Below are 26,331 nucleotides of genomic sequence, written 5' to 3'. Positions count from 1 at the left end.
GGGACTTCGGCCAAGTCAGCCCCTACCCCACCCCCAGCCCCATGGGGGCTCGTCCCAGTAGCTGGCTTCCAGCTGGGCCCCAGCCTGCCCCTGAGAGCCCTTACCCAACCAGGCAGCCACCCCGTGACTAGAACAAGTGACCCCTGTCACACTTGTGTGCTTGCGAGCTCGTGCGGATGTGCTCATGTGGAAGATCCATGACCAGAAGTCTTGCGGCGGGAGGGAGGACACCTCTGGAGGGTGTCTGCAAGACAGACCTTCCCCACAGGCCCTGCCTCAGGGGTTCCGCAGGCCAGGCATGCAGGCGACCTAGAGACAAGGCGGACCTGGGAAGGAAACCCAGAAGAGAGAAAGAAGAGGAGCACACACTTTGTATTTCCTCAGAAGAAATATTCCTGCTCCCTCCCAAGAGATAACCCCTCCTAAAGTCCCAGGGAAAGCCTTCTCCCCAGCCCAGATCTCAAGGCCTTCCCTATACATGTGCCACAAGCCTGTCCCCAAGCTCCAGCCCCTGAAAGATACAGGAGTCGAATTGGAACAGTCACCTCTGCAGACCTCTGCTGTCCCTCCCAGGAGGTCTGCTAATCCAGGTCACAAAGGATTCTTCCCGGGGCCAGCTGTGTGTCTAAGGGTGGGCAGAGGGGGTCTCCTGTCAGGATGGACACTCCTGGAGTCTCTGTTGGGAGAGGAGGAGACCTGCGTGTGTCCTGGGCCTGTCTTGTTGTTCATTAATTCCATGCACACTTACGCAAGCCTAACTCAGCTCAGCTCAGCAGGAGCATCCCTATCAGGAAGACCTGTTCCGTCCTCCCTTCCTCTCCACGCTCCCTCTTCTGCTGTTCTGGGCTCCAGAGTCCAACCCACCCTGGCTTGGCTTCCTCCCCAGCAAGAGGAAGGCTGTGTACTTGCAAAGATGGCTGTTGAACCCAGTGAGAGTATTTCAGTTGGGGGGGGGGGGAGTGAGAAAAACAAACAACCCAGATGTAATAACGTGGTACTCAGAGGAGAAGAAGAGCATTGTCATGGGACCTGGGACAGTGTAAAGACAGTGTCCACAGCCGTCACCTGCCACCGCTTCATCCCCTCAGGCTCACGGGGTAAGTGTTACTGTGTCCACTTTCTAGATTTATTCCCGGAAACCAAGGCTCAGGGACAGAAATGACCTAGTCAGACCCAAGATTCCAACCTGAATCAGAAGTCTCAGCGGGACTTAGAGTGACCTGAATTGGACTCTGGGTAGCGCTAAGTGAGGTGTCTGAGGAAAGGTCCCTGTGGGCTGGGCTTCTCGGGCCATCACTTGGGGGACATCCAGGGCCAGGATAGCTAGACCAGCTACGCATGAGGTGGGGAGTAGGGGTATGGTCTTCCTACAGGAAGCCTGAGGAGATGACAAATAAGGTCCTCAGACCTTAGAAGGAGGCACGTGCTGGCATCTGCCCTGCTTGGAAGCCAGATGGAGGACCTTCAGGGGACGTGTAGAGAAATACCAGAGCCGTACATGGCTCCTGACGAATGCAGAGAGCCCTGTGGGGACTGTGAGTGTGTGAGGGAACGAAGGACAGGACTGCAGACTCTGAAAGGCACCTCTGGAACCAACCTGCAGTGATGCCCAAGGCCATCTTCAGAAGCCACACCAAGGTCAGGTGGTACTTTCTCCAAACTAGTTTGTATCTTTTCTTTCTTTCACCTATCTGTCTGTCCGTCCATCCATCTATCTATCTATCTATCTATCTATCTATCTATCTATCTATCTATCTATCTATCTATCTATCGTCTATCTTATCTTTCTTGAAACCGGATCTCTCTAAGAAGTTCTGACTGGCCTTGAACTCACTATGTAGACCAGGCTGACCTTGAACTCACAGAGACCAGCCTGCCTCTGCCTCCCACATATAACTTGTATCTTTTTGTTTATTCTTTTTTGCAGTCCTAGAGATCAAATCCAGGGCCTCACACGGCTGTGTAAATGCATCCTCAAAACTTTTTTCCATCTTCATGGTCAAAGAAGTATCTGATGGCACTTTTTCCCCTCTCAGACTAGCAGTCCTGTGAGATCAGGGAGCATCCTGAAGGCAAGGAACTTGTCCCACTTCAGTCAGGGAGCCTTTGCTCACAAATAGACCAACTCTCCAAAACCTTTCAAAGTCTTCAGATCCAGCCCACCCATCCTGAGGAAGGAGACCCAGGCCCAGCCTTGCCCCCAAAGGTGCTCTTGCCGGATGAACCCCTCAGTTCTAATTCTGTCCCTTCAGAATCACATCCTCCCCCCCCCACACACACACACTGTTGATTCTCCCTCAAGCTGTCTTTGTCTTGTATTTCCCATGTCCAGGAAGATTATAAATATTTACTGTTTCCTCCCCTGCCTACCCCTAATCCCCATCCTGACAGATAATGTCCTGTGGATGCAACAGAATGATCTCCCTGTGACTGAAGCCAGCTTGGGGTGCCTTCCAAAGGTTACCTCACCCAGCCTTCATCTCTAGACTAGCACAGGCAAAAGCTACCATAGCACATGATTGTCCTCTACACATGGCTGGTATTTGGTAAATGTTGGACCAAATTGTTCTTTTCTCTCCGCCCTTCTCATCCTCTGTCTATAGGTGAAACCCACATTCTTCTGGCACTAGAACTGTGTTACTGCCTCATTCTAGATATGAGGGCAACACAGATTGAAAAGGCAGGGCTGGCTGACTGGTGTTGGGAGACGCAGCATGAGGAAAGGAAGAATTCTTGACACATCACCAGGATAATCCTAATAGGCGACATGGACCCAGGATCACCCGGTTCTGCAGGGATCAACCACCTGCCTTGCAGGAAAAGCTGAGGGAGGAGAAGTGAGTGGGTCCATGGGCCCAGGAAAAGGGAAGACTCTCAAGGCTTTCGTGGGTTGTGACTGGATAGAGCTCCTTTGGACAAAGGGAAAACGTAAAATGGAGCTCAGTGTAGGGCAGGTCTTAGCCTTGATCGGGTCTTCTGTGGGCCCCTGGGAGAATCCGGAGACAGCATTTTTATTCTTTTCTCCCCTTTTCTTCGTGGTCTATTTCAAGACTGTTCCTCTTGTCCAGGGCCGCGTGTTGCAACCTCTTGCGTGCTTAGGTTTCCAATCTTCAGCTGACGAGCCCCAGCCCCTGGGGACGCTGCTTGCCTAGCCGAGCCTTACCATGCATAGGGAAGTTGGATTTCGGCCCCGGGTTTGGCCACCGCTGCATCCTCCCTGCGTCCCACTTTTCTTCTGCCTGTTTGTATTCAGTCTAGACGATTCGTTTTTATTTGTTGGTGTCCTGCCCTAGCCCGGGGCGGCTATGGTGGGGTGGGAAGAGCACTGGAATTGGAGTCGAGAAAGATGGCTTAAATTCTCACTAGGCTGTTTACCAGCTGTGTGAAAATTCAGGCAAATTATTTACCTTTTCTGGGCCTCCAGCATCTCCTCTGCTAAGCAATAGTAACAAGCCCCATCGCTAGGATGATTAAAAGGCGACAATAGCTGGCATCAGGGACGGGGTCTCTGCTCCCAGGCCCCTGCTCTGGTCAGACCCCCACCTATCCATCAAGTCCCCACCAACCTCTCCTGGCACCTCTGCAGATGTACCACTGCCAGTCTCAGAATGAAGTTGTCTGTCTTCAGGCTCCAGTTTCAAAGCTGTGTGCGTGCGTGCGTGCGTGTGTGCGTGCGTGCGTGCGTGCGTGCGTGTGTGTGTGTGTGTGTGTGTGTGTGTGTGTGTGTGCCAGGTATGTATGTATATCAGATGTGGCCACTTAAGATGTGGCCACTACCAATTTTAATACGTGCTAAGTATAAAAATACATACTGGGGCAGCCAGGTGTGGTGGCACATGCCTTTAATCCCAGCACTCGGGAGGCAGAGGCAGGTGGATCTCTGTGAGTTCGAGGCCAGCCTGGTCTACATAGTGAGTTCCAGAACAGCCAGGGCTACATAGTGAGACTATGTAGTTGTCTTGAAAAACAAAAACAAAACAAACAAACAAAAAATGCATGCCAAGGCCAAGTGTGGTGGCACATGACTTTTATCCCACTACCCAAGGAGGCAGAGGGAGTCAGTTCTCTGTGAATTCAAATACAGCCTGATTTACATACTGAGTTCCAGGCTAGCTGGAGCTACAGAGTGAGACCTTGTCTCAAAGATAGATAGATAGATAGATAGATAGATAGATAGATAGATAGATAGATAGATAGATAGATAGATAGATAGATAGACAGATAATTGATACCCCCAAAATATAGACAACTCTCTCACTAATAATTTTCATTTTGATTAAATGTTTAGATGATATTTCACATATATACTGGTAAATAAAGCCTAATATAAGTATGAATTTTACCTGTTTCTTTTAAAAATCTGACTTCTGAAAAAATTTAAAATGTACAGACTAGAAATATGACTCATGCTTAGAACTCATGAAGCTCTGGCCTTTGATTTCCCAGCACCGGACCAAAACAACAAATAAATTACATGTGACCCACATGTTATTTTTATTGGCCAGCACTGTTGTTGACTAAGCAAAAAGGTAGCAGGAAAAGGGGTCCTGGAAAGGGGGTGGGGAGCCAGGCTTGGTGACGCACACCTTTGATCCCAGCACTCGGGATGCTGAGGCAGGCAGGTCTCTGTGAGTTCAAGGCCAGCCTGATCTACAAAGCGAGTTCCAGGACAGCCAAGACTACACAGAGAAACCCTGTCTCCAAAGGAGGATGAGGAGGAAGAAGAGGAAGAGGGGAGGTGAGACGGCTCAATAAATAAAATGCTTGAACCACAAGTTCAAGGTCCTAAGCTCGGTCCCCAGCACAGAGAGAGGCATGCACCCGGCCAGCCAGTCTAGAGAAATCAGTGAGTTTCAGGTTCAGTGAGAGACCCTATCTCAAAAATAAGGTGGAGAGCAACTAAGGAGGACACCCAACGTCGACCTCTGACCTCCCCGTGCACATACAATACAAAACAGAAGAGTCCGGAGACAAAGCGGGTTCGGTTGTAAGTGCGAGGTCAAAAGACGCCTCACTGAAAAGTGAATCAGACTTGCAGGTTTGAAATCAAACATATCCTATGTGGGCTAGGGCGTGCCAACTAGAGGGGGCAGCCTCGCAAAGGCCACAAGAAAAGAACTTGAGGAATAGAAAAGTGGAAGCCGCATCCTCAAGATGAGTGAGAATCTAGCGAGTCATTGAAAGGCAGGGACAGCTGGGGAGTGGAGGGCCCTTCTTCTCTGGGTAAAATGGAGTCTCTTCAGAGTTGTGAGCCAAAAAGTGTTATGATCTGGCTCCTCCTTTACCAGGCTCGTTCCGGCTGCTCCGAGAGAACCAGCCCAAGGGAGGCCAGAGAAGAATCTGAGAGGCCAAGTTTCAGGTGGATACAAGATCACCTACCTCACTGGGCCTTCCCCAGACATCAACCCACATGGGGTAAGTGATTGGGAAAGGACAGGCACTAAGCCGAAGCTTCCAGAAGGCAAGACCTTGGCTCCGGTCCTCCCTGCATAGTGCATGCCCTGGCTGCTGCCCATGTCACCCCATCCTACTCAGGCACCCTCCCCCACTGTTGCCGGCACCTTGGTGAAAACATCTGGAATCAAGATGCCCATTTGCATCCTCTGCTGTTCTTTCTGATACAAGCACTTCCTGTTTTGTGGCAGCCCCCACTTCCTGCTGGAGTACCACCTCTGCTCAACCCTTCCGCCTGGGGTTCAACATGCACTCAGACCCATCTCCAATACGCCTTTCACCCGTCCTGTAAGAGGTGTTCCCGGTTAGGTCATGAGAAAGCACCTGCACCACGATCCCCCAACCCCAGCTAGGAGCCCCTGGCAATGCCGATGTGTTTTATTATTTGCGGGAACACAGCTCTTTCTCTCCCACCACTCGCCCTCCACTGGTCTCGCTGCTGGTGTATCTTACACACAAGCGTGCCCGAGGGTGTACCACAGCAGCCGACCCTGTGTGTACCAGTCCTATTTGCAGTCTGAAGGAGTAAGGTGCTAGAAGCAGACTGAGACACAGTGTCACTGTGTCAAAGACCCAAGCCGGGTCCACCTGGCCCGGGACTAGGGCAGGACAAGAAGGCTGGCCTGGGGACAACAGACGGGTAGCAACAGACTATTGGACTGCTACACCTAGAACACACAAGTAAACTGCACCCTGGAGTCACAGCACCCCCCCCCCCTCCAGCTGGACCCGCTTCCCTCTCCTGGCCAGCCCCAGCCAACAGCTCTCTCCAGTCTCCAGGGAGCAGCTGGGGACATGGCCTGGTCCTTGTCTGACAAGGAGGCTAGATGAGTTCGGCACAGTGTGAGGACCCTCTTCTAAGACGCCCATCCACCCATCCCTGGAGCACACACTCTCTGTATCGAGCCAGGAATGGAGAGGTCATCCCATATCCTCTGCCCCGGGGACCATTCCCCAGACCTAAGACAAATGCCATGCTCCCAAAGGAGGAGGGAAGGTGGGACAGAAGGACCCAAGAGAAGGAGAGACCAAGGAGAGCTTTGAGATCAGAATTCAATTCTTTAATACAAAATGCTTTTTTTTTTTTAAGATATATCTGTATTTCTTTGTTGCTGTTTAAAAATAAATATGTACTACGGAATATCTCGGAAAACTGCACTAGAGACAAAGACGTGATGTTAATATCTTTTTCCCCCACAATTATTACGGATAAACAGTAGCACCAATAAATAAATGATAACAAATATTAAAATTAAAAAAGGAGAGAGATTTAGTATGTAGAATTCTCTATTTTTTCTTGTTTTGTTTTTACATATAAAAAACAGAATAGCAATGTCTATTTTATCAGAATCACATATATACATAAACATATATATATATATATTTATATACAAACACAAGTTACCAAATATATATATAGTATGTAAATGTATATTGAAACCTTATTTCAAAGGAATGTGTGGAGGGGACCAGGGAAGGGCAGAGCTGAGTGTTAGCAAAATTAAATCTCTTCTCAGGACAAGCTAGTGACTGTCACCAATCTGGGAGAGAGAGATTGGAAACACAGATTTCATACACACACACACACACACACACACACACAAAGTACAAATAAAGAGAGCGAGAGATACATCTCATAAATAGTTGAAATTAAATATTAACCAAGAATACTGAAAAAAAAAACCCTACTCTTTAATTAAATTAACTGTTTTTAATTTCTAATTAAAAAGGACTATTAAATAAGTACCGTATATAAAACACTTTCTCTTTTCTCTGCCTCCGTGAGGGCTTGCGGGTCCTGCCCCACTGCTCTGTGCCTCGGGAAGGGGTGGGGTGGGGGAGGGTCAGCCACGCACACACGGCCAAGTCTCCTGGGGAACAGAACTAGTGGTTTCAATGGTCTGAGCACACGAGGTTCCCCTGGGCTGTACCCAGGAAGTGGGGTAGGGAGAGAAGGGTTCCCAGGAGGAGGAGCCTCTGTGGGGGGCCTCCTGGGCACCTCGGAAGCGGAGGAGTGGGCTGCAGGCTGGCCAGGCTCCTGATTCTTCCAGGCGGTGCCCAGAGGGCGGCGTGTAGCGGGATCCACGAAGCAGGCCATGTCCTGAGGCTCCCGACTCCTTTTGGGACCAGCGTCTTTGTCTCTTTTTCTGCCATCTTTCTGTCCTCTTGACTCGGGGCCAGGGATGGGTTTGTCGTGTTTCTGGAAGTGAGCCAGTGTGCCCCCCGTGCCCTGGCCTCGCACGTTCCCTGGCAGGCAAAAGGACGAAAGACCACACCGGAGTCTTTCATCCCACTGTCTCCCCTCTCAGGATCCGAGCAGGGACATTCACCTCCCAACTCAAGTCCACAGCAGTCAGACACATCCAGTGAAGACACCAATAACATTAGCAAAGTTAATTTAAAAAAAGAATATATATATATTTTATATATATAAAAACATATATATTTATTTATATATATAATATATATATATGTGTGTGTATGTGGGTGGGTGTGTCTACAGGAATCCCAGAAATAAACTCCCTAATCTTCCGGGCTTGGTGATTTAGCAGCAAGTAAAAGAAAATGTCGAATCCAGTTCCACAAGGGACCGTGCTTGGTCACCTGCCCGGGAATGCTTCTGCCGGAGTCTCGCCCTCCGGACCCAAAGTGCTCCTCGAAGAGTCTCCTCTTCCTTCACGTCAGGCTTTCTGGATTAAGGACTGTTCTGTCAATGGTGACGATGATGGTGTGGTGGTGACATGGTTAGTCGGTCTTTCTGGTGAGAGGTCTGGTTCCCGAAACCCTGAGGGAGGCTCCTTCCTGCAGCCTGGCTCACCGCCTTGGCTTGTCACATCTGTGGGGAGTGGCAAAAAGAGGCAGGGGGTTAGGGCCACAGGAGCCTGGCGGTGAGGCAAACAGCCTCCCCAGGCCTGGGAGACCCCGGTCCCTGTAGGCTGGCACTACAGGAGCAGGGTTCCCCGAGGCGCAGGTGAGACAGAGTCCCGGTGGGGAGGGAGAGAGAGACCCAGCCCTGCCTGCTAAAGATGGCGAACTACGAAGACGAGACAGACATGGAAATACTTGCAAAGCAACACATGAGCAGTAGAAGGACAGCCCCCATGTGACACTCCACAGCGGAGGGGTGACAAGGTTAGAGGTAGTTAGCTGGGAGAGGGTCTCTGCAGAGGGATTTTCCGGTCTGGCTCCTAGGGGTGGGTCTAGAAGAGTAGACAGTGGACAGGAAAAATACCTTGGGCTAGGCCAATGACAGAGGACCACCCTGGGATGTGTTCTGTCCAGGCGGACAAGTCCCGGAGCTCCAGGAAGGTAGGAAGACATCTATGCCCCGACACCTCTCTCGGCCTTAGCTTCTACCTTGAGCTGGCCGGCAGCTGCAGGCCCGGGCATGGGGCCGCCTGTCTTTACCACATGTCTGCCTTAGGCTGGGCTCAGACAACTTAGTGGCCTTGCTCCTCTGACTGAAGCAGAGGGGGTTTCTCCTCATGCTCCTGGCCCTGGCTGGGTGCCCCGAGGACAGCCTGAGAACACGGGTCCCACCCAGTCTTGGAAATGCAGTTCTCAGACACAGGCAATGGTGGACTGGTCAGGTCTCCGGAAGTCAGGTAACCTCAATTAGCTCCCCAGCTCACTCCAGAAACCTTACAATGCCAAGGTCTTTATCTTCCTTAAAACCCTCTGGGGAGCTGAGCCCTGTCCCCCATCCCTGCTGTTTGGAAGAGGCCCTACCACAAAACTGACACACTCAGAGTTCTTACAGTGTTTCACAGGAACACCCGAGGCCAGCTCCTTTACGTCTTTTGAACACCCACAAGACACAGAATGCAGGCAGGGAACGGGCCCACACCTAAGAACCCTGCACCTACTTGGGAGCCTGCTCCTCTCTGGGGTCATCCCTCTAAAAGCTCCCTTCGTGGGTGATGCTCATACCCAGGACAGGCCATATCGATATAAACACCTGTCTAGATATCAAGACTAGGAGCTGCCAGTCACAGCCCTGTGCTCTTGACCTCCCCACTGAATGTGGTCATATACAACAGTCACTCATGAGCTTGACATTTTCCTTGGTTCACAAGGGCAAAGGACAGAAGTACAGACACCTGGGTATTCCAAAGTGTTATGAACCAGGCCCAGGCTTAAGGTGCCCACAGAGTCCTGTCAGGGAAGGGGGCCCGGCTCTTTCCTGCAACCACCCTGGAAGCCTTTCTGAAATGTGTGGGCTGTTGAGGACTGTCCCTCTTGACCATGACTGAGGCAGGACTGAGTTATCTAGGGTCCTCAGATGTATGTAGAGAGAATTTCCCATCCTAAACCAACCGCAGAGCCCCACTTTCAGAGAGGCCTGGTCTGAGGTGGACACAGCCTGTCCTCAAGGCCTCCCACTCCAGGGGAGACAGCCTGTCTTCAAGAAGCCATGGTCTGAAGGGGGGCACAGACATCAGGAGCTCAGACCCCACGCCCAGGAAAAACCACTGGGCGGTGAGAGGCCCGGCTGTGCGGGCTCTGGGGGCAGAGGGGCAGCCAGGGAATGCTATCGACATCCCACGGCTGAAAGGACTTTCGGATCTCAGCATCTGCACCGAGGGGAGAATGAACAACATCAGCACCCGCCGACAGCCTTCACAAGCAGCAGGGACCGCAGGCCACAGCACACAGCTTGCGTCCACACCATCACATTACGCCACAGCAGCCTACCCGCTCAGGCAACCAGGGCCATCATCTCAGAGCAGGCCTGCCAGGCCAGACTGGAGCCCGGGGCCCCACACAGCCTCAGGAGTTGAGAAGGCAGCAGCAGTCCCGACACAGGCAGCTAGAAGCTGAGCAAGCAGCTGGCCCCTCACAAGCGTGCTCTCTCTGTCTCTCTCTCTCTCTCTCCCTCTCTGACTCTCGCTTGCCCTCTGGAAACCAACCTGCAAGTACGTTCGTTTAACTCAAGCTGCCTCGCCTTGCAACGCGAGTCTGTGTTTTTGCAGGAACATTTACACGTCTGCGGATCTTGGACAAACAAATGCTTTCTCCGCTCTGAGCAAGGCTCACAGTGACTGCAAAAAGGCAAAAGGAAAGACATCTAAGCTAGAGCATCAGCAGAGAGAGAGAGAAAAAAAAAAACCCATGCAATACCCCCTAACGTGGCTACCACGGCTTCCCCACCCAGCTCGCTGGCCCCTAGGCCCTTTCCACATCCTGGAAAGATCGGAGCGCTCCAGCAGAAGACAGAGAGAGGCAGAAAGACGCGGCACTTGGCAGGGCATCTGCCTGCAGAAAGAGGAGGGCACAGGCGGGCAGAGTGCAGGGAGAAGGCTGCCGTAAGGGGCAGTGCTGCGCCCCACCAAGACACGGGCCTATCTCAGGCCCTAACTGCTGCTCTTCCCAGAATATGTCTTGACTCTTTACCTGCTGGGGACAGTGATGAGTGGCCCATGAGACCACCAGAGGCACCTTCTCCCTGGAAAAGGACCTCTGCCCAGACCCTCCACCAAGGGAGAGGGCCAGCAGCAGGCAAGCCAAATCCAGGGGGGCACTGTCCACCAGCAAGGCCTCCAGAGCCAGCACAGCCTGCAACCCAGAGGAAGCGGCCACCCGCGAAGACCTCAGTGGGTGATCTCGGTGGGACTGGAATGGAGGGCTTTTCCCTCCTGGAGCCTCAAGTCGTGGTGTCAGAGCACTTCCAACAGATGAGAAGGGCGGCCACACAGAGCCTGGCCCACCAGGCTTATCCTCAGCCCACCATCATCCACTTCCCAACCATCATGCCCGTCACTCACTCCACCCTGACCCTCCAGACGTGTGCAGGAGCCTAGAGCAGTGGAAACCAGTCGGGTGAGAGGGCCCCAATGCCCAGCACCCATGCCAACAATGGCCCCACCACCAATGCCCAGTGGGTGAGAGAAAGTTGGTGCCCAGCCAAGCCAGAGTCCCCTCCCTGAGTGCTCCAGACCTACTCACCTGCCACCCCACCTCATCCCAACCCTGGTCCAGCAATGCCACCACCAAGTCTACCCGTTGGTGTCATTAGTGGAATGAGTGAGTGAGAGAGAGAGAAAGAGGGAGAGGGAGGGAGACTGAGGCCAGCAGAAGGCCAGGGCAAGAGCCAGAGGGGAGCTGAGGAGGGGAGGCAGGGTTAGGGGAACGGCAGGCGCTTGTCTGGAGGCCAGGAAGGCTCCAAGGAATTAGACAGCAGCGGCACCAACGTACACGCTCCAGGATTTAAACCGGGATTTCTTGCGCTTTCGTTTTTGACCCTTTCCCCTTCCTCGAACTGATTTTCTGGAAAATATAAAAATAGAAACAGACAGGAAGAGAACGAGGGGGGAGAGAAGAAGAGAGGCACAATGAAGAAGACAGAGGCAAGATCAGGAGGCCCAAAGGCTCGCGAGTCACTTCCTGGAGCAGCCTCCGGGAAGGACCACAGGTACGGCGGCTGGGACAACATACATCCTTCTCCTCGCTCTGCCCACCTGTGGGCGGGCAGCAGAGACTGTGCAAGACACAGCCTCTAGGTTCATGTGGCCCCTGGCCCCTGGCCCCCGGCAGGGCGCAAAGCCACGGGGGCCAGATCTCTGCCCAGCAAGGCAATAAATACCGTTAGACCCTGAAGGTCAGGAGGTTCTATGAAGGGCTAAGGCGGACTTTAAGGAGAAAGTCTGATTCAAAACCTTATAGCTGGAGAAACATCTGCCTTTGTCTCTAAGTGTGATAGATAGCAGGGGTCCCTCTGGGGACCCCGCCTCACTGTGTCCTTGGTGAGAGGGGACAGTTACTTGGGAGACGGCACAAAAGCCAGGCAGGGCATGGGGGCACCAGCTGCCCAGCAGTCACCTGGGACGGGAGTTGGGTCTGAGTGTCCTCAGAGCCCAGCAGTGATGGAGGGACCGGGGATGAAGGAGAGTGCGGCATGCGGGTGTGACTAGGGGGCCAGGGGACTTGGCAGAGTCTCCTCTCTCCAGCTTGTCGGAGCCTGCCACTAGACCCTCTTCCGAGCCCAGGCGAGCCCTGGCACTCTCCCTGTGGGCAGAGCGGGCATCTAGTGAACAGCTGAGGAGACAGGCTACTGCCTGCCACCCTCCAGGGAACTAGCACTCTCTAGGCCTGCCAGGTCCCAGGGAAGACATGGCAGCCTGTCTATCACAGGGAAAGAGACAGGAAGGGACCTGGGGAGTGGGCAAGTCTGTCCTGCTTGGGAGAAAGCCCTAGAAGGATGGAAGGAGAAAGCTCTCCACACAGGGACCCTCGCCGGGAGCACGCCCCCTCTCTCTCACCGATAAACTCCCAGACCATTGCTCTGGCAGACACAGTAGTCCTGGAATCTGGGGACTGAGGGAGAGGCATAAGGACAGCAAGTCCCCCGAGTGGGAGGGCAGACAGGAAGGGATGTGGGGGGGAGGGGAGGGGATGGGTGCTCTCTCTCAGTCGCTCCTTCCCTACAAGCTCGTTTTTCCCTATCAACGTCAGCCCCCGACCCATCCTCACACAACAAGCAACCGGAAGCCTCAGAAAATGGCCACCACACCGCTTTTCCTACCCTCCTGAGAGGGCGGAGTCTGCTACCTGCCCCAGTCTTGTGGAAAGCATACACACACCAAGAAATCTCCTGGACCGCCACGGTCAGTCACCACCGAACAAGGCCAAGGCCACGTCCTGATACACAGAAACTGCCCTCCGACACCGGCTCCCTCTCCTTCACTCCACTGTGGGTGCAAGTGCCCACACCACCACCCACACTGAGACAGTGAGTGCCGGCCTGAAGGGACCTGAGCCCCGGGAGACAGCATCTTCTTCAGGGCAAAGAGCAGACTCCGGCTTGGATGTCTTCATCATCCTAGAGCCGCAGGCCTGAAGCTGGCTCCATCCCACTCTGGTCACCATGTCACCGTCACCACATCACCACCCACCCCGCGCCCGGACCCACTGACGCCACCAGAGCCCCCCAGAGAGGAAGCCGAAAGCCCCCAACCAAGACAACTGGGCAAAAGTGCTAACATGTGGCCACTTACTTTTCTGGCTTTGTTCTGTCTTTCTTTGGTCTGCAAAAGGTAGAGAAAGGAGAAAGAAAACAAAACACAGAGGAATCAAGATGATGATGACGTCAACAGGCGAAATGACCACAACCCGGTAATACACAATGTTTACGATTTAGCGAACGCTATCTTTATCTTTACGCATCCTAACGAAGCTGGTCCCTGTGACACTGGTGAGGGACACCAAACTGTCCTGCCCACTTTCTAGATGTGGGCAACACACATGAAGTAAGCACACTGAGGTCAGATGCCCAGGGTCACAGTTGGTCGGAAGGCTGACGTGGACTAACAAGGGTGACTGCCTCAGCTCTGGGGCAGGCCGCGGCCGGGGGCTGCCTGGGGGGGGGGGGGGGGGGGGCGGCCGGGGGCTACCTGGGGTGGCGGCCAGGGGCTGACTGGGGGGGGGTGCTGCCTGAAGGGGGGGCGGCCGGGGGCTGCCTGGGGGGGGCGGCTGGGGGCTGCCTGAGGGGGGGGGCGGCCGGGGGCTGCCTGAGGGGGGCTGCCTGGGGGGGCAGGGGCTGCCTGAGGTGGGGGGCGGCCGGGGGCTGCCTGAGGGGGGGGGCGGCCGGGGGCTGCCTGAGGGGGGGGCGGCCGGGGGCTGCCTGAGGGGGGGAGACTCTATCCTCACCTGCATTCACATCTACTGTGCTGTAGGAAGCTCATCTCTCCTATGTGCTGGCTTTGGTGAGGTTTGATCCGCATGATCTGGAGAGGGAGGGAACAGATCACAGAGGTTAGTGACCCAGCCAGCCATACCCGTATGGGACACCCCGGGGCTCCTGCCATTCAGCACCCAGGGGTTCTATGGAGCATAGGCGGTGGAGGTAGGGGGGTCAAGGCTCTAACAGAAAGGAGCCTTGGGCCACCCAACTCCCCCAAGCCTGCAGGCCTTAAGGAGCGCCTGCTCTTGAGGGCAGACACAGCTGCAGGGGTTGGCCAGGCTGGGAATTCAGGTCCTGGATTCTCACCATCCCAATCCCTTCCCCTCCTTCATCCCTCCCAAGCTTCACCCTAACCCTTACAAGCTACCTAAGAGCTACCCACCCCATGTCACTCAGCTGCCTCCCACTCTCCACCCCGTCTGGGCCCAGATCCACCCATCACTATGTAGCTAAAAGACCGGCTTTTAACTCTGCAGTGCCATCCAGCTTCCCAAATGGAGCCCTCAAGCTGGGAAAGCTTTGGGGCCGCTCTCCCAGAGTAGGAGAAGGGCACTTGTTGTAGACACCAGCCCCTGTTGAGCCGAGGGAGCAAGGTCATCAAAGCGGAGGACACGGTCAAACTGTCGCGAACTCGAGCAGGGGAGTGCAGAAAGGCAGCCATCTTCTTCCCCATTGTAGAAAAGAACCTCCAACCTCACCTCCTCACCCCCAACCCCAATTCAGCTCCTCCTATCAAGAGTTTCCCAGGCAGAGGCCCAGACAACCTTCTAATGGCCCTCCTTGTCCCACCCGCCCCTCCTGCACCCGTCCGTCCGTCCGTCCCCTACGCCACAGGCACCTACCTGCATGGTGATGTTGCTCTCCGAGGTGGGCACACACTCCAGAGCCTCGTCGTTACAGCAGCCCCCACACCTCATTAGGGGCACACAGGACGGCTTGAAGATATACTCTATCTCATCAGGGTACTCCTGGAAGATGTCCACCAGGGTCTCGATCGGACGGCAGTAGCTGCGCTTGTACACGTCCATGAACTTCACCACTGCGTGGGGAGGTGACACGTGAGCCCGCTGGTAACGCAAAGATGGTCAGCCCCTCCCCCCAGCAAATCGCGGCTTCCATATCAGGTAAGTGCTAAAAATCTAAATGAAGCACCTCCCTCATTTCTAGGTCCAGGTCCAGGGGGGGTTGGCCTGCCATATCTGCCTCCCTTCCTCATTGTAAAACGAAGCAGGTTCCTGGGCCAACTACGATTCCAGAGGGGGTCAGTCTGAGTGTGGGTACACCTGCTTCCCACTTCCATCCCACAGCTATGGCCACAACGCCCAGCAGGCCGACGGCCACTCACCAAGTACATGCTGGACCCCACGGGAAGTCCTAAGTCCTACTAAGTACCACCAGGACCTTATTTTATAAATGGGGACCTAGAGGCTCAGACAAACGCCATAATTTGTCGCAAAGGCCACACTGCTAGTGAGAGGCAGTCAGAACGGGCTGTGAGAGCAAAGCCTTACACACCCACAACACGTGCAACCACAGAGGCTTGAGGAGTCGCCTCACGGTCGCCAGTCCCACCTCCCCAGACTTGAGCCGAAGACAGTCAGTCAGCAGGTGGCAGGCACACTTGGCAGGTCCTGCCAGCACTCAGAACCCCGCCCAAGAGGGCAAACTGTTTGCATCATGGAAGAAACAAGAGCCGCCTCTGTACAAAGCACTTCTAGAAGCTGACTCGGAGGAAGACAGGGGAGAGACAACTTCCCAGGCAGCCTGAGGTACTTGTCAGGAGGAAGGGGATTCGGGGCCAAGGGGGCAGGCGGTAGAGAAGCATAGGACTTCTTGGGGACATCAAATGGTGGCTCAGCTGGTCCCTCTGGTCACATCCCTAACACTACCCCTCAGAAGCCTGCCCCTGAAGTGAGAGAAGAGAGAACACAAGCCCACGCGGGGCCCAGGCTCCGCCAGCAGCTAGTGTGACCTTGGGCCTGTCCCTCCAGTCTCTGGGCCTCCAACTGGCTATCTGTAGAAGCAGGTTGGCCTGACCTCTAAAGACACTTAAGTGAGCACGGAGGTGGGGTTCCGTCTCTCTTTGCTAGCCCTGAAAACAACTCTTCTTTTCTCATTCCAGGTGACAAGGTTTGGAATGTCACCAAGGCATTTGAAGTGTTCGCTCCAGAGACTACACCGCCTACCCCCTCCCTCTCAACCTAGGGCCACAGCCAAACCTCCCTTGGCTCTTTGTGGGTTTTCGTTTTTATTTTTTTTCCAGAAAGGTAAAGAAGATGGGACCCAGGAGTGTGATAGGTTGACTCGGGAGAAACTGGGGCATCGAGGGAAAGGTGGGGTGATGTCCACAGATGTCAAACAGGAAAAGGAATGGGGGTAACCTAACTGCCACCCCCTGCCTTGCTCAAGGGCTCTCTTTTCTATCTGGACAAACAAGCACAGAATTCTTGTCTACCCCCAAAGAGTTAACGTACAACACAGCCCCCCCAAAAAGTCCATGAGATCAGATCTGAAAAATTCTTTTCAAGCCAAGTCTGTATAGAAGATGACTAACCCAGAATTTTTTTTTTTAACTGACCCTTCTTCGTCTTGGCTGGGGCAGAGGTGGCCCAGGTCAGTTAGTGACCCCCCAGGAGCAGGTAGCAGAAAGGTATATGACCCAAGCACTGACCGGGGATGGGAGCTGCAGGTAAAGGGGATTCTTTCTGAAGGGCCACAGGAGGTGGTGGACATGCCTTGGCCAGTACCCATGGGAGCCTGGCCCCTGCCCCCAAGGAAAGCTGTCCTGCTACCCGGGACGTGTGCACACATACACTCCAGCATCAGGCTTTCGTGGTTTTCCTTATTTATGGCAGACAACCTTTTCTCCATCAAACAAAGACCATTTGTCTTGCCTCTCCCAGATCACAGAGCCCACTAGGAAGCAGAAAGGGGTGGGTAGCCCTTTGGAAGTGGGGGCCTGTCAGTGGCTGGGCCCCGGGAGTGGCAGAAAGCCAGGCCCTGGGCCGGAGAAAGAGCTCCTGGGGGAGGAGGCAAAACCGGCTGGACATCACCAGCCTTCCTTGGCTGGCTCCAGCAGCCAGCCGCACTGGATTTGGGTCAGGGAAATGAGCCTAGAGGAAGACCCCAGGGCCTTCCCTACACAGAGGAAGGACACTGGGGGAGTGGCATCCGGCTGGAGCAGAGGCCACACTCAGTGCTGGGGAGAGCCAGGGCGTCCCCCAGAGAAATGGGAGGATCCCGGTACTCCAAACCACACTGGAACAAAAGGCAGGCGGACTCGGGGTTGGGCAGGGGGGCGGGGCGCCGGAGAGCTGCAGCCGGCCCTCTGCTGGTCCTGCAGGGAAGTTCACAGCACCCAGTCTATGGAAGCTGCCATCCTCGGAGAAGTGCGAACCCAGGGCCGGGCAGTACTATGCGGGTGTCCTCCCATCCCGCCTCCAGCTCACACAGGAAGAGTCACAGCCCCCCCGGGTGGGCCATGGCTGAGTAGGAAGTGGCACTAAACGTTTATCCTCCCCTGGGAGTAGGGGATACAAGGGATACCTCCCTGAACATCTGGAAACCCTGAACATTGCCTTCCTCATCTGTGGCTCACGGCAGCCTTTCCAGATAAAATTTTACTGGAAAGGGCATTAGAAAAAGCAACAAGTCCTGTTCCTAGCAGAACGCCGAAGGGAAGACAGCCTTAAGAAACGCGAGAGTTAAACCCACAGTATCCATGAAATCTTGATCCTCATATTCCTGCGCCCCACCCCACCCCCGAGTCTGAAAAGGAAGAGTGGGACTTATCCACGCGCCCTCGAGACAAGGGGAGGGGTCCGATCCGAGAACATGGGGACTCACCTTCGTGGGCTTTCTGCTCTCCTTCTGTTGCGGGTGCAGCCTGGGACCACTACAGACAAACAAAGAGGAAAACGCATTGGCGGGGCACGACAGAGGCAGCCAGAGTGCAAAGGCCAAGCACTGAATCCCTGACCCCCTCTTGCCTCTCTCCCAGCCCCCAGCCTCCAGCTCCTCCGTGGCTTCTGAACCAAACAGGGAAGAGTCGGGGGGGGGGGGTCCCCCGCAGGTCCAGAGCATACCCACTACCCCTGGACTGCCTCAAGTCTGAACCCCTGAAGTTAAAGTCTAACCAGGTGCTGGGGAGCTCACAATTCAGGAGGGAAATACCAGACCCCTGCATTGTCCAGGCCCCTAGCTCCCCTCCATTCTGGCCTCCTCTCTCTTCTCACTGCCCCCGATTCCCTGGTCCAAAGCCACGGGTAAGTAGTAAGGTCAAACAGGAGGACAAATTTGGACTGGGGCAGGAAGGAAGGACTAGGGGCGAGAAAAACAACATGGTGACCTTCTCCTGCTGACATGACAAATACCAGGGTGAGCTGGTGCTGAAGAGGGAGGGGGTGCAGGGGACCGAAGGGCACCCACTACCCTCCCCCTCCAAACCCTCCCCAGGCCTCAGGAGCAGCCCGCATGCCCACAGGTTGCTCAAGGGCTGAAAAGCCAGGAGGAAGGCCCCAAGGAAGGGTGTCCCGTTGTCCTCCCCCCCTCTGCCCAGAGCCTGAATGCAGTCCCGAAGCCTGGCCAGCCCCACCACATCCCCAAGCCTCTCGCCCAGGCAGAGGACTTTGCTCAAATGGAGCCATGAAAGCTTTCTTCTCAGAACTGCCCGGTTCCAAGGGGTCTCTTGCTCCACCCTGGGCCTGGGCCCCCATCCTTCTGATCCCCACCAACTCCTTTCTCCCCTCCCCAGAGGCTGTGGAGGTCAACAAAAAGGCCATGTGGACCTGGCAATAGGGAGCAAGGGAAGGCTCCTAGGCCTTCCCGAGGGTCTCCTGGCCCTACCAACTCCCCAGCCACATGCCCCACACCCACCTGGACCTCCAACTGCCCTGAGAAGGATGCCCACCCTTGGCCTGTCTCTCTCCTCCACCAACAGCCTCGCCACCAGGGCCAAGGTCAGAGGTGGCCCTTCTCAAGAGCTAGCCTCCCACTGCAGCTACCTCAGGCAGGCCCTGGATTCTGCTCCTCAGGCCCTCAACTACCAAGCTCAACACCCTCGTGACATTCTCCCTCGGTCCTCTATCTCGGCCCCAATGGAGAAAGGAAAAGAAACTTTGAACCCCCTCCCAGATGGGGAGGTTCTAGGCAGGGACTGGCCAGGTGCCCTTCTCTGGGGGCCTCTGAAGGTCATACTGTGGCCAGGCACTCCTGCCCCTCCTCCCCACATGGAGGCCCAGAGCCAAGGCCTTTGTGCCAGGGTCTGAGGAACTCTGGATGGTGGCAGGGACCCCTGCCTGTCTCCTTCCTTCTGCCCCCTCTCCAAGTAGGCTCCCTAGCTGAGCATTAGTGGGAAAGAGCATGAAAGGACCCCTTAATAGGCAAACTGGGTGGGCAAGTTCAGAGTTAAACCACCTGCTCTCTGAGCAGCGGGTTTTGCCAGGACAAAGTGTGTGGGAGACACTGACAGGCGATCCTGCCAAAGGTGTGGGAAAGGCTAGTTCCAGGCTGCCCCTGTCACAGCAAATATCAAGACATTTTTCCAAAAAGGGGAAAGCGGGGTGATGTCAGTCTACCCTTCACTGACCCCCACAAACGCTGGAGCACAGCTCACTAGAGCGGCTGGAGAGAGGAGGTTAGCACACCGACCTCCACCGACTCAAAACTTAGGTTAGCGTTTCCACAAAGAGCCCGAGGGTGGGCCTCAGCACCCCCACGTCTGACACTCACCGTCCTTTTCCTGGACCCGGGGGTCAGAAACGGTTCTACGAGCCTTCTCCAAGAGAAGGAAGATATAAAAGGGTGGGAAGGGCTTCTCTACACACCAGGCAGGAAACGGGGAAAACGGGAAGGGGCGTCGGGAAATCCTTCCTAGCGCAAGGCACGGGTAGAAGTTGGGGTCGGAGGAAAAGGGTATGGGAGTTTCTCCGGGTCACGGAGCCGGGGATACTTCTAGAGGTCACCTTCCTTGCGGAGGGCCGGCGGGGGGGAGGGGCGCCGCTGGTCGCCCGGGTCTCCCGGCTCCCGCAGCCGCGGCTCCGGGAACACGAGGCCGGCCAGGCCCGGGCTGATGTAATCGGCTCTGCGCCGCGCGCGCCCGGCCGGGCGGGGGAGGGCGGGCACCGCGCGGGACGCGAGCGGGGACGGGAGGGGGTGGCGCAGCGCAGGTGGCCCAGCAAGCTGGAGGGGTGGGAGAGGGTCCCCGCAGCAATCCATCCTAAAACTTTTCCCAAACTCACGGCAAGGGCCCAAGAGACCCGAGCCGAGTGACAGCAAAGCCCCCTCGGGCGCTCGCTCCCTGCCCCCTCCACGATCTCTGCCCTCCCCCGGTCCAAGGTCCGAGCACCCCCAGGCATGCCCGCTGGGCTGGCTCCGGACTCCCGCCCCCGTTGCCCGGACTTCCAGTTCTCCGGGGACCCGCGACCCGGAGCAAACTTCTGCCGCCAGCCACAGCGCAAGCCCAGCCCCCTCGGCCTCCTCCTCTGGCTCCCGCCCTCGGCTGCTCGGCCCAGATCGTACGTGCGGTGACTCTGGTGGGTGGGCAGGGCCCGCGTGGGCGGCGAGACTATCCTGGCGCCCTCCCACCTAGCGCGCACCCCCTCCCCCTCCACGTACGACGACAGAGGGGGACGCCTCGCGCCGGGTGCCCAAGGACCCGCGTGGGACACGAAGCCCCCACGCGCGCGCTCGCACGCACGCACGTCCCCAAGCGGGAGAGGCGCTCGCCACGGCCCGGCGACACCAGGCGGGCACGACCGCTTACCTTGGCATGGTGGAGGTACAGCAGTAAAGCCAGGGTCCAGTGCACCCAAGAGAGCAGAAAGTTCATGGTTTCGGAGGCCCGTCCGGGGCCGGCGCGGCTCGCGCTCCCTCTCCGGCTCGGACTGCGAGGCAGCCCGCTCTCTTGCGCGCCTTGGCGGGCTCCTCTCCCTTCTGGAACCGAGGCCCGGGCCGGGGCCTGGGGCGCGCGCGCGGCTGGAGCACTGTCTGCGCACACGGCCGCCTCACCCGTCCATGAGCCCGGCTCCCGCGAGCCGAGCGCCCACTGCGGCCCCCTCTCCTCTTCCTTATCTTCCTCCTCTCTCTTCTCGGGCCCCGGCTCCTCCAGGCCCGAGCTAGCACTTCTCCCAGCTCCGATCGGTTTGCCTCCTCCGGCGCAGACCACGGCTACTCCCGAGCGAGAAGAGCCCAGAAGTTGGACGAAAAGTTTCAGTGCAATCCCGCGAGCCCCGACCCCCTCCACCCCGCCTCCGGGCGCGGGCTTCGGCTCCTGCTCGCGGCTCGCCGCCGCGTCCACCGTCGGCAGCCCGCCGGCGAGGAGGTGGGCGCTGGGGCTGGGGGCGGTGTCTGTCTGTCTATCCGTCAGCGCGACTGGTCCGATGCAAGATCCCAAGGGGGAGGGCTCACGCCGCGCTCTGACGGTCACCCCCAAAAGCAGGTCAGTCACTTTGCCCCTGTCCTTCTCTCTGCTCGCTCGCCAGCGCGCTCTCTCTGACCGGTCTCTCGCTTCCTCGACTTCCCTCTGGAGCTCTTGCTGCCTCTTTTCTCTGCTGATTTCCAAAATCCGAAGTGATTTGAGGGAGTGAAGGAGCAACCTCCCCAAACCGTTGGCACGATCAAGACGGGAATAAGAAGCAAAAATAAATTAAAGCGCAAAACAATACAGTTTTTAAAACGTTTAAGAAAAAAAAGAGGTTTGAATATCAAATCCCAGCGCGGAGACTCCCTGGCCGGTGAGTCCGCTGAATAGTCTGCCTTGTCGCTGCGTCTCGCGACAGAGCTCCGCTGCCGCCGCTCAGCTCGCCCCCAGCGCCACGGCCTCGCTGCAGCTCGGCTGCCCCAAGCCTCTGCGCTTCTCACCGCTAACAGCGGTGGAAAAAAAAGGGGGTCTGGCCCCGCCCCCAAATGCCACGCCCCAGACCCGCCCCGGGGGCGAGGCCAGGCTGGGCCAGGCACCGCCTTCTAGGAGCCCCTAGGCCACCACTGAGAAGTGGAGAGCTAAAACCCCCACCAGGGCTCACAGCCTGAAAATTATCCGTGCACCCCTTCAGACTGGGTCCAGGGGCACATTGGACACACTGGGTGTTGGGAATCAGGGGAGACACGGGAATGAGGTTATGTGCGGACAGGGTCTGAGAGCAATACCCTTTCCTGGGATTATTGGAGAAGGTGGGGGGAGGGCGGAGAGCTGGCAGGGACCCGTGGGGAGAGGGACACAGATTTGTTGGAATCCCGGAGTGACCCCTGGTCTTCTCCCCCACCTCACATACCACACACACACACACACACGCACACACACACACACACACGAACGCATGCACATTGACACACGCGTCCTCCCTCACGCAGACTGGCTCGCCCAAGTTCACGATCTCCCGGTGGTGGCCGAGCGCCCCCTAGTGACTACATTATGCACTCCTCAACTCCGGCTCAAACCGCACAGGTCTTGGGAAGAGGGTGAGAGTTGCCTCCTGAACCTAGCATTCTTTTTGCTTGTTTGTTTTGAGTTGTTGCTGCTGCTGCTGCTGTTGTTGTTTTCTCTCTGTGTAGCCCTGACTGTCCTGGAACTCTCTCTGTAGACCAGGCTGGCCTCAAACTCACAGACATCCTCCTGCCTCTGCCTCCGGAATGCTGGGATGAGTGTGCCGCCACCGCTAGGCGGGCCTGCATTCTTTGACCTCCCAGTTGCATTTTTCTGACACCTCCTAACAGTTGCGTGTTAGACCTCCGAGGCAGAAATCTTGGTTTATTGGGGGAGAGGGGGCGGGGCGGGATGCTTATCCCAGCCTTTGTCTGGTCTGCAGACATCAGGAGCTAGGGCCCGGGGGTGAATGGGGATCTTCTGGGAAGCTTCCAGGGAAGCTTCGCTGGAGAGAATTTGGCACGGACTTTGCAACCCTGAGAACGGGAAGCTGAGCGGTTCTGGGGTTAGTCAGTGGCCCGGAGGAAGAGGACCTGTGGAAGACCACGTATGCACTGTGGAGTCTGGCAGAGTCCAAAGGGAGAGGCAGCTGGGCAGACAGAGGCCCTTGTTCCTCCTGATCACCACCCCCTAGACGTTGCCCGGGAACTGAAGCCAGGGGATTGATGGGGGCGGAAGGAGGCCAGGCCTGCGTGGTGATTCAAACCTACCCCAGCATTCAGGAACGTAGGTAGGCCAGCTGCCCAGAGCGGCCACGAGCCCAGGGAGGGATGAGGGTGAAGGCAAAGCTCTATCAGTCCTAGCTCAGGTTCACAGTTCATCTTAGGAACAGAATTTGGGGATATACTCAGTACCCCCCATTCTCCCTAGGGCCCCTGGCTACCTCTCTGCCTGCAGACTCACCCTTGTCTCGGCTCTGTACCCTTTCCACAAAGTCCCCTTCTCCAACTCCTTGTGTCTTCCTTAAGAGCTCCCCAAAGCCCCCACCCTTGGATATAGGAACCAGCCTGGAAAAATTCCTGGTTGGGCTTTGGCCCAGCTGTTCCCAGGCTCCCCTGGGAACAAGAGGGGGCTCTGATACCTGTGGGAAGAGAGGGACCAACCAGTCCCAACCCTCACCCAGATCTGCTGGGCCTCTGAGATTGGGAGCCCAGCAATCTCCCTGTTGGCCCGAAAAGGTTACACCACCACCTTCACCCCTCTGCACACAGTACTGGGGCTTGATAGGATCCCAAGTTACCTCTTGGGTACCCCGATTTCCAATGGAGCAATGTTACAGGGCTCCTGCTCACCCCGTCCCATCATGTCCATCATCTCTGTCCTGGGCGCACCTCCTGGATGGCTCTCTCACGGCAGGGACTTTACTGTTAGTCAATGTTTGCTGACCCAGAGCCCTCCCAGGGGTTTCCTCATCTGGTCCATGACCATGCTGCTGAGGCACAGGAAAGGAAAGACGTCAAATGTCTCACTTGCCTGCCTCTAACATCCCAAGAACGCCTTGTCAAGGAGTCCCTGTCCCTCATCATGGTATAACAGAGGCTCTGGACCCCGAGGACTCCCAGTAGCCTGCTCTTCCATCCCACTCATCACCACCTTCTACAGCAGGGGTTCTCAACCCGTGGGTCATGATCCCTTTGGGTTACATGTCAGATATCCTTCACATCAGATATTTACATTACAATTCATAACAGTAGCAAAATTGCAGTAATGAAGTAGCAATGAAATAGTTTTATGGTTGGGGATCACCACACCATGAGGAACTGTATTAAAGGGTCACAGCATTAGGAAGGTTGAGAACCATAGTTCTACTGTCTTGGGATGGCCATGGGCTTACAGAACAAGGACTCATTAAAGGATCCTGAGGTCTAGAGGAAGATGAAGAGACTTTGGGGAAAGTTAACTGTCTGTCTCTCCACGACTCCAGCCTCCTGTCCTGAGCCAGGTGTATATAACAAGGGGGGATAGACACCCCCATATAAGGCTCCCCCAGGGTCTTGTGCTCAGGAGCCAGGGCAGTGATGGTACAGACTGCCCTTTCCAAAGCACTAAGCCATGCTAAGACTGCAACTTGGCCTGAAGGGTTTTGAGTAACCCATATCAGGGTAGGGGTGGGCCGCTCACCTCCACCCTGCATTTTAGAGACACAACTTGAAGCTGAGTCGGAGGAAGGGTCACTTCTGGATTCCATGAGCTGCACATTATCACCAGCTTTCACAATGATGCACTCTGTACCCTGATATGGACCTAGAAAATGTTAGGTCCATACTGTCACCAGATGAAAGCTGGATGTCTAGAAAGCAGGGGGAAGAAGCAGGTCATGTGCTGTGTCCCACCGCTCCTGCTCATCCTGGGGGCTCATTTCCCAGAACACACTTCCCGCCATTCATCTTCCCTCCCCAGGTCCCCAGGTCATCCTCTGCAGGACGAGGGACATCAGAGTGTAATGGGCCTGACAGAAATGAAAGCACTCTAAAGGGATACTTGTGTGTCCCAACCTATTAGACTATTTAAACAATGGACCCCAAAAAGTGGGGATTTCCCCCTCCAATCTCATGCTGGCCAATGCGAATCAAACCAACCAGGATGAATCTTTTCCTGGCATCAGGGAACCAGAGCGAACAATCCACTAGGTGACTAGTCAGTGACATCTTCAGAGAATATCGTTCAGAGACAGGGAGGAAATTGTCAGAACAGAAATGAAGTCAGGTTGGGCAGTACTTGCCTGTATCCAAACACTTGAGAGCATTAAGGACAGCCGAGGCTTCATGAAGAGACCCGTCTCAGACCAATGGGATGGGGTTGCTCATGTCCGTCCTTCCAAAAGTAACTAAAGGCCAGAAGGTTATGAAAAATGGATCTTAGCATGGCCTCTGGTGCCGGCTGCATCAGTTCCTACTTACATTCTGTTTATTATGTTTATTTCATGAGGTGGGTACATTCCACCTCATGGTTGAAATGTTAAAACAAAAGGGGGATTTTAACTAGCCTGACAGAAGATCAGTCTGGCTATCGGACTACTGAAACAATGGACCTTCATGAAATGGGAATCTCCCCACATGTCATGCTAGGAGAAGCAAAGCGCTCTAGTGAGAGGGGAACTTGTCTCCCGGAATGAGACTTCACACGTTTCTAACAGCTTGTCAGGCTAACCCCAAGAATGCTCACTGGTGGGCGGGACCCCACCTTGGCCAGGACTGCTTGGATGTGCACATCTTTGGTCCTCGAAACTTTAATCACACTTTAGGACCTCAAGACAGACTCGTGGGGGAGTCACTGGATCTTTGCCCCTCTTCCCAGTGTGGCCATGGTGGCTAAGTCCTTTATCTGCTTCTGCGTCTAATCTGACTCTTTTAATTGGCTTATTGAGAATGGGTCGTCAGCTCTGACTTGGGGCACAGGTTGTGACATACACACACCCAAATTTGAGAAGATGAGCAGAGTCCTCAGAAGACCACCCCCATATGCTCTGAGAAGACACAAAGACACAAATTGGGGGTACAGTGGAGCCAAGAGTAGCCCAGACAGAATTATGGGAGGTCCCAGCTGAGGGGAGGATGGCATGACCAGCCACATTATAGCTCTGCACTTGGCACCTAAGGCCGCAGAAGAGAGACGAGGCAGGGGTGGAGAAGCCTGGGACTGACAGCCGGCAGCCTGCAGTGGCCTCGACAAAGGAAGCCGTGGTGGGACCCAGCGGCACAGTGGCTGTACTCTGCCCTGACCTGTCACCTTCAATACCAGGGAAGTTTGGGGTTGTGCGGGTGTGGCCAGGTGA

General features: G+C 55.5%; 1 protein-coding gene across 5 annotated transcripts; it reads right to left on the bottom strand.

Moving 5' to 3' along the window:
- Positions 1 to 6,493: 6,493 nt before the first annotated feature.
- Vegfa (vascular endothelial growth factor A) lies at positions 6,494 to 20,180 on the bottom strand. Of its 5 annotated transcripts, none has more exons than XM_042266296.2 (8): positions 20,085 to 20,180; positions 17,981 to 18,029; positions 14,977 to 15,173; positions 14,101 to 14,177; positions 13,449 to 13,478; positions 11,650 to 11,721; positions 10,365 to 10,496; positions 6,494 to 8,290 (listed from the first exon to the last, which is right to left on the bottom strand). In XM_042266296.2, the coding sequence occupies exons 3-8, from the start codon at positions 15,160 to 15,162 to the stop codon at positions 8,269 to 8,271; spliced, it is 519 nt and encodes a 172-aa protein (XP_042122230.1). In that variant the 5' UTR covers positions 15,163 to 15,173; positions 17,981 to 18,029; positions 20,085 to 20,180; the 3' UTR covers positions 6,494 to 8,268. The 5 variants fall into 5 exon arrangements, with proteins under 5 accessions (XP_042122230.1, XP_042122231.1, XP_006985031.1 ...); XM_042266297.2 differs by lacking the exon at positions 20,085 to 20,180 and adding an exon at positions 19,138 to 19,788; XM_006984969.4 differs by lacking the exons at positions 14,977 to 15,173; positions 17,981 to 18,029; positions 20,085 to 20,180 and having other exon boundaries at positions 14,101 to 14,931.
- Positions 20,181 to 26,331: the final 6,151 nt, after the last annotated feature.

Source organism: Peromyscus maniculatus, chromosome 21 (genome assembly GCF_049852395.1).
Source record: "Peromyscus maniculatus bairdii isolate BWxNUB_F1_BW_parent chromosome 21, HU_Pman_BW_mat_3.1, whole genome shotgun sequence".
Lineage (NCBI taxonomy): Eukaryota > Metazoa > Chordata > Mammalia > Rodentia > Cricetidae > Peromyscus > Peromyscus maniculatus.
Note: the sequence above shows the minus strand (reverse complement) of the source record. Positions and strands in the feature narration are given on the sequence as shown.